At 46.9% G+C, this 7,819-nt stretch overlaps 1 protein-coding gene across 1 annotated transcript; it reads left to right on the top strand.

The window, feature by feature from the left end:
* The first annotated feature begins 426 nt into the window (after positions 1-426).
* Positions 427-5,296, top strand: c24h6orf120 (chromosome 24 C6orf120 homolog). The gene is made up of 2 exons (XM_052037598.1): positions 427-553; positions 3,955-5,296. Exon 2 carries the CDS (start codon positions 4,001-4,003, stop codon positions 4,547-4,549), a length of 549 nt encoding a protein of 182 aa, XP_051893558.1. The 5' UTR covers positions 427-553; positions 3,955-4,000; the 3' UTR covers positions 4,550-5,296.
* Positions 5,297-7,819: the final 2,523 nt, after the last annotated feature.

Genomic DNA, 7,819 nt, shown 5'->3' with positions numbered 1-7,819 from the left:
AAACCTCACTGTCCAAAGGCTGGACACTATCCAGTATAGGTCTTCTGGTATTATTACAACCTTGTACAAATGTCCTCTCTAGCTCACTTGTTAGTGCACGTTTTACACTCATTTCAAAGCCCTTCAATGGTTGCAAACTCCTGAGATTGGTGAAGACACAAGAGATTCTGCAGATGTTGGAATCTGGAGCAACACACACAAAAAATGCTGGAGGAACTCAGCAGGTCAGGCAGTATCTGTGGAGAGAAATAAACAGTCGACGTTTCGGGTCGAAACTGATTAAGGGCCTGTTTATTTCTCTCCATCGATGCTGAGTTCCTCCAGCGCTTTCTGGGCGATAGGTGAAGGATGCTTTAGCAAAGCCAATCTCCCCCCAAGCTGCAGTTGCATTCTCTGGCCAGTGAGTGTCGCTGTAGTGGCGGCAGCGCCGGACCGACAGCGCGGCTGCTCTTGGCCACTTTGCAGCCTCGTTGTCAGGAGCGCGGCGGCGGGGGACTCGGGCCCGAGTGAAGCGGCGGCGGCAGAGCGGGGCCGAGCCCGGGATCTGGGCATGGTGAGCACGGGGGCTGGGGACAGGCCCGCTCCGGGGGATCGCCAGACACCACCGCGTATCCCCGGGGCCTGGAGCTGCCGTCGGTCCCTCACATCCCTCCCTCCCCACCCTTGAGCTTGTTCCCTCACCATCTCCCACGCCCACCCCCCCCGCCGCTCCCCCTGACCCCCCGCTCCCTCCCCCCCTGACCCCCCGCTCCCTCCCCCCCCACCCGCCGCTCCCCCCACCCCCCTATCCCCACCCCCCCCCACCCCCCCTATCCCCACCCCCCCACCCCCCTATCCCCACCCCCCTATCCCCACCCCCCCTATCCCCTCATCCTCCTCTGCCGCTTTTTCCACCCCCACACGGACGCTATTCGACTTACTCCCTTCTCCCCACTCTGGCCCCATTCCCGCCCCCCCCCCGGCTCCCTCGCCCCACCCCCCACGTCTCTGACCCCCTCCCACACCCTCGGCTCACCCCCTCCCACACCTCCCCTCGGCTCTGACCCCCTCCCCACCCAGCTCTGACCCCCTTATACACCCCTTTCGGCTCTGACCCCCCTCCCCCCCACCCGGCCCTTAAGTTGCCCACACTGCACCCACACAACCCTGCTCCCCTCCTCTTCACCCCACCCATCCTGCTGCGCTATTTACTCTCACTCAACATTTAGGAGTAGGCTCTTTGGCAATCTCACTCCCTGATTCGTCCCACTTTCCTCTGGTCTCTCCACACTCCTGCAAATGTTTTGTCTTCCTGTGTTAATGCAGTTCTGTTTTGAAAGCTCCTGTTTTTTGCCAGTCCCTACCAGTATTTCCAATCAAAACATGTCGCTGGGAAAGATTTTCTTCCAGCTATTGATGAATTCTTTCAATCTACTTCGCTACGTTTCCTTTGTCCAAACTCCTCTTTATTTTGAACACCTCAGTAGAATTTCCCCTTAACCATTTCTGCTCAGAGAACAATCACAGCCTCTTGGGTCTCTCTACATTAATTGTATTTTATCCTTGTAACCAGGAGATCTCCACTCCCTTCAATCCATTAGCATCATTCCCAGTGTGCGCTGCACAGTCTTGCCAGATTACTGCCACCTGTACCTTAACCAGCGATTTCTAAAGACTCAGCATCATGTCCTTATTGCTAACTCTACCCTTTTTGTAAAGCCTACAATTTATTTTTAAAAACTTTCAAGATTTCTGCAAGTATACCCCAAGTTTCACTGTTCTTGCATCCCATTTAAACTTCGGGCATTTTTCTTTTGTTTACTCTTTCTATTAAAATGAAATATATCTACTCTGTGATAACTTTCATCTGTGTGACATCTGCATATTTCACCAGTTTGCTTTTGTTCTTCCAAAATCTGTTAATATCTACAGTGTCTATATTTCATCTTAACATTTCAGCTGTAAATCTTTGCACACACAAGAAAGTAGAAGTAGGCAACCTGGCCCCTCAAACATGCCCCACCAGGGGTCACGGCTGATCTCTCCCAGGCCTCAATTCCTCCTTTGTGCTGGTTCAACATAGCTCTTAATTCCCCAATCTTTCAAAATCTTACCTACCTCCTCTTTACGTACCCCAATGATCTCGCTTCCACACCCCACTGGGGTAGAGAATACCAGAGATACACCACCATCTCTGAGAAGAAATTCCTATGGACCTCAACTTTAAACGACTGCCTTCCTTGATCTTGTAACTATGACCCCTCATTTGAGATTCTTCCACTTGTGAATATTTCATATCTGCCTGTTATGCTTCTTAGATGTTTCAATAAGATCATCTTTCATTCTTCCAAACTCCTGGAATACAGATCCAGCTTCTCTAGCCCCTCATGATAGGACAGCCTTTTCATGCCAGGAATTAACCTAGTGAACCTCTGTTGGACTGCCTCCAATGCTTGTACATCCTTTCTTAAGTATAGGCCTTTCTGGGATTATGAACGCCCAAACTTATGGACACCCCTACATACAAACAAGCTCCCATAATATTATTAAATTCAAAAGTCCGACGTACTTGCACACGTTCATCCCTACGGATGGCAGAACTGGTTTTCTCTCTCTCCACTTTCAGTAATTGTTCTTTCTTATCTGTCCTTTGATGCCTTTCATTACAGTACTGTGGCGTTATGGTAAAAGTGAGTTTTGCGTCTGTAAAAACGGGACCTGTTCATTACTTGGGGGCAGACTGTAAGGGGACCAGAACTGTGCGTAGGTGTGGCTTCCCCAACAATTGGAACAATACTTGCCCATTAAGTACCCAACTCCTTTGTAAAAAGGCCAGTATGCCATTTTCCTTCATAACTACTTGTTGCATCTGCATTTTAATTTTTGTGACTCATGCATAAAAGCATCTAGATCCCCTTGTACTCCACTCCACAATGTCTCTCAATTTAGATAAAAACCTGCCGTTTGATTCCTCTTACCAAAGTTTATGACCTTGCACTGCACCATGTTAAACTCCATTTGCCGAGTTTTCACCCACTCAAAAAAAAATCCAGTTGCAGAGTCCAGATATTCACATTGTAACATACCCTCTCACCTATCTTAGTATCATCAGCAAATTAGAATATTTTACACTCTGCTTAGCCCTCCAGGTCATTAATATAAATAGTAAATAATTGAGGGCCAAGAAATGAACCTTGGGCCACTCCACTCGTTACATCCTTCCAGCCTGAAAAAGACCATTTATTTCCAGGTACTGCTGCTATCCTACCCCACAGATTGCAAAACTGCTCTCTGCTTTTTGTCCCTTAGCCAGTTCTGCGTGCTGCCACTGTCACTCTAATCTCATTTTGTAAAAAATAAAGGTCATGGATGGATAAAGGTTGTATTGTGATTGAACTTTGGGAGCAGGCATGGCTGGAGTGTGAGGGGAGGAGGAGGAAAGCAGATATATTTAAAGCAGAGATTGATAGGTTCTTGATTGGCCCTCTTCTCGTTACTACCATCAGGGAGGAGGTACAGGAGCCTGAAGACCCGCACTCAATGGTTCAGGAACAGCTTTGTCCTCTCCAGATTTCTGAATGGCTCATGAGCACTACCTCGTTATTCCTTTTTTTGGGCACTTTATTTATTTTTGTAATTTATATTAATTTTATGTCTTTGCACTGTACTCCCACAAAACAACAAATTTCATGTCATGTACGTCAGTGATAATTCTGATTCTGGTAAGGGGTTAAGGGTTACGGGAAGAAGGTGGGAGAATGGGGTTGAAAAAAAATCAGCCATGGTGGAGCAGACTCGATGGGCCAAATGGCCTAATTCTACTCCTATCTCTTATGGTCATTTGGGGGGAGGAAAGAATCTGGAGAGGAAAAGAGGAAAGGGGTCGAGGAGGGGAATATATTCCCTCATTTCACATGCCCTTCCCTGATAAAACAGGAGCATTAACAGGTTCCTCTCTCTCTGCTGTACCCCCAGGAGCCGTGCAGATGACGTGGGCTGAGTTGGCGTCTCTGGCAGAGTCATGGCAGCGGTGTGGTGGGTGGTTCTGCTCGTGCTGCTGTCCCAGGTGGTGCTGGGTGAGCTCTCTGTCAGCGAGCCCATACCCGAAGACTGGGTCCTGCTGCATGTGGTCCAGGGGCAGGTGGGGCCTGGCAACTATAGCTACCTGCGGCTTAACCACGACGGGCAGGTTGTGCTGCGCATGGAGAGCCGGCGAGGCGACGCTGATCTGTACATCTCCGACTCCACGTTGCACCCCAGCTTCGATGAGTATGAGCTGCAGTCGACCACCTGCGGCCTGGACTTGGTGGCGGTGCCGGCCAAGTTCCGCAGGCCGGTGGGCATTGCCATCTACGGCCACCCCTCACACTTACAGACCGAGTTCGAGATGAGGGTCTACCTGGACCAAGGGGTGAGGGAGAGCCCCTTCCCTGAGCTCTCCTACCCTGGTGACGAGGACACCACTGACAGGACCCCACCAAAAAAGGTGGTGGAGGAGGAGACAGAAGAGTCAGTGTTGTGGACCATAATGATTGGGATCCTCAAACTGGTGTTGGAGATCCTGTTTTGAAGACTTCCCTCATGGTGTACCAGGGGTGGGTGGGGTTGTGTGTGCATGTGCACCTGCATGACTTTGGGAGTGGCAGGTGGAAACAGCCCGAAGACCCAACATAATCACTGCCTGCTCTCTGTCAGGCAAGACTGAACTTATTTTTCACTGATTTCAACCAGTCAATGATTTATGGTCAATTTTCTTTTACTTTCAGAGTGGGGTAAGAGGGTGGTGATTGCGTGTACTCCCAATGCTGTGTACCTTGTGGGACACCGAACATGTGCTATTGCAGGATACTCATTGCCTGTCTAATCCATGTCTATTTCCTAAGATAACCCTCTTGTCAATGCCATGTCCATTTCCTAGGATTGCCACTATTCTGTCTACGCCACATCTGTTTCCCAGAATACCACTCGTTGCATCTATACCACACCCCAAATGATACTGGAACAGGCAGATTGTAGATATTTTTACATGAAAGAAAATCAGCAGAATTTGTACAGAGCAAGTGCAGCTTCCTATTCAGAGCTGCTGCTGGATGATTCTAATACTGCAGACTTTAAATGTGCCAGAAATTGGAATTAGAAATTTTCCAGAATCCCTGGCAGTCCTCATCCAGGGCTGAGCTTTGCCTGAGAGGAAGGCTCAATCTGTAGCCTCCTAAAAGCATTGTTTTCATTTCTAAATGCCAGAAACTTGAAGAAAAGGAATGCAAGTGACATTCTTCCTGAGTTTGAGAGCCAATAAATACAATCATTGTATTGACCCTGGAACAGAGAATCTTATTTCTTAATGTCCATCGTTGAGTTTGAATGTGAGTCTTCCTTTAAGTAAAGGCTGCTGGGGTTAGTTAGTCCAGCAGTAGCAGCAGCTTGGCATCATAATTATTCTGGACGTGTAAAAGTCCCCAATTCTGAATGCTGTGTAGTGTCCATTCCTGGAACTTATTTGTGTGAATTCAGACAAAAAGAACTTGCATTTCTTTAGTGCCTTTCACATCTACAGATGTTCCAGGTCATCTTGCAACCAGTGAAGCAACCGTCATGTGAGGTCGCTTTGATTCCCGTTTACCCCAACAAAATCTTGCAAATGAATGGATGACCTGTACAATGTTGACATTGATTGAGGGGGACTGTTCACTGAGACATGGGAGAATGCCATGGAAATGCCTACATCCAACTTAACTTGGCAGAAGGAACTTTTTTTTTTAAATGTCTCATCTGAAACACATAGCATCCACTGGTGCAGCATTTCTTTAGTACTGCACTGGGTATATTATTTTGGGTGTTTCCATTAATTATCTGTAGTAGGACTTGAACCTGTGAGATGAGAGTGTAATTCCACTAAGCCAGTCTGAGAGTTTCTGTCAAATCTCTTTGTTCAAACGGATCGCTGCAGATAGGTAAGTTAGACAAGACATCAATTGTGATGGGTACTCAATGTACAGAATACCACAATTTGCATTAAGATAGCTCCTTAATGGCACAGAGTGTTTTGAAATATGTAGATGAATGTATGGCAGGAGAGAGAGTGCAATAGGGACAGCTTTAGATTTCTGGGGCATTGGGACCAGGGGAGTTGATGGGAATGTGGGGAGAATAAAAAAATGGGATTAGTGTAAATGGGTGCTTGACGATTGGCATGGACTTGGTGGGCGAAAGGCCCTGTTTCTGTGCAGTTTGCCTCTGGCTATATATCAGATCAAAGATATGAAAAAGATGCTCTTTGACCTGGACTGTTTCAAGCATTGTCTGTTTTTATTTCAGATTTTTGCATCTCCAATCTTTTGATTTTCAATTCGGGGAATGGCAGATGGAGTTTAATTTGGATAAATGTGAGGTGTTGCATTTTGGTAAGACAAATCAGAGCAGGACTTGCACAGCAAATGGTAGGGCCCTGGGGAGTGTTGGAGAACACAGAGACCTAGAGGTGCAGGTACATAATTCTTGAAAATGGCGACAGAAATAGAAAGTGTGGTGAAGGTGGCATTTGGCACACTTGCCTTCAGTCAGGATACTGAGTAGAAGAATTGGGACATCATGTTACAGCTGTACAAATCATTGGTATGAACACATTTGGAGTACTACATACAGTTCTGGTCACCCTGCTACAGCAAGGATGGACAGATTATGGAAAGGTGGAGAAACAACAGGGTTGTCATAGTGGGGGACCTTAACTTCCCCAGTATTGATTAGAACTTCCTTAATACAAGAGGCTTAGATGGGGCGGGATTTCTTCAGTGCATCCAAGAGGGATTCTTGAAACACTCTGTGGAGGGTCCAACTTGAGGAGAGAACATACTGGACCTAGTTTTGGGAAATGAGCCAGGCCAGGTGACAGACCTGATAGTGGTGAACATTTTTGGAATAGTGACCACAAATTGTTATGTTTTAAGATAGTTATAAGGATGAAATCAGACCTTGTGGGAATGTACTAAATTGGGGGAGGGCAAAATTACAACAGGATAATATAGGAGCTAAGGGGTGTCACTTGGGAGAAGCTGCTGTTGGACAAGTCCACATCTGACATGTGGGAGTTTCTTAGACCAGCTGATCAGAGTTCAGGACTGGCATGTTCCAGTAAGGAGTAAGGACAAGGATGGTAAGGTAAGGGAACCCAAGACACCCTAAATTTAGTCGGAAAGAAAAAGAAAGCATATGTAAGGTTTAGGAAGCTAAAATTAGACTGGGCCCTTGTAGAAAATAAAGACAGCAGGAAAGTGCTCCAGCAGGCGATTAGGAAGGCCGAAAGGAGCCACGAAATGTCCTTGGCGAGCAGGATCAAGAATAATCCCAAGGCATTTTATACATATTAAGAAAAAGGATAACTAAGGAGAGAGTAGATCCACTCAAGGATAAAGGAGGGAATTTACGCTTAAGAGTTGAGGTACTAAATGAGTACTTACTGAGGAGAAGGATTTTGGGGATAGTGAAGGCAGAGTGAGGCATGCTAATGTGCTGGGACATTTTGAGATTAAGGAGGAGGTAGTGCTGGGTCTTCTGAAAAGCACGTCCCCAGGGCCTGATAGCATATATCCAGAATACTGAAAGAAGCAAATGAGGAGATTTCTGGGGCTTTGACAAAGATCTTTGTGTCCTCACTAGTAACAGGTGAGGTCTCAGAGGACTGGAGAATAGCAAATGTTGTGTCTTTGTTCAAGAAGGGAAATGGGGATAATCTAGGTAATTATAGGCCAGTGAGCCTCACGTCAGTGGTAGGGAAGCTATTGGAAAAGATGCTGAGGGGTAGGATTTGTGCGCATTCAGAAAGGCATGGCCTGCTTAGGGA

This window comes from Pristis pectinata, chromosome 24 (genome assembly GCF_009764475.1).
Source record: "Pristis pectinata isolate sPriPec2 chromosome 24, sPriPec2.1.pri, whole genome shotgun sequence".
NCBI classification, from domain to species: Eukaryota; Metazoa; Chordata; class Chondrichthyes; order Rhinopristiformes; family Pristidae; genus Pristis; species Pristis pectinata.
Note: the sequence above shows the minus strand (reverse complement) of the source record. Positions and strands in the feature narration are given on the sequence as shown.

Excerpts from the sequence above, each read along its gene's own strand:
- c24h6orf120 (XM_052037598.1), top strand. The coding sequence starts at position 4,001 with ATGGCAGCGGTGTGGTGGGTGGTTCTGCTCGTGCTGCTGTCCCAGGTG.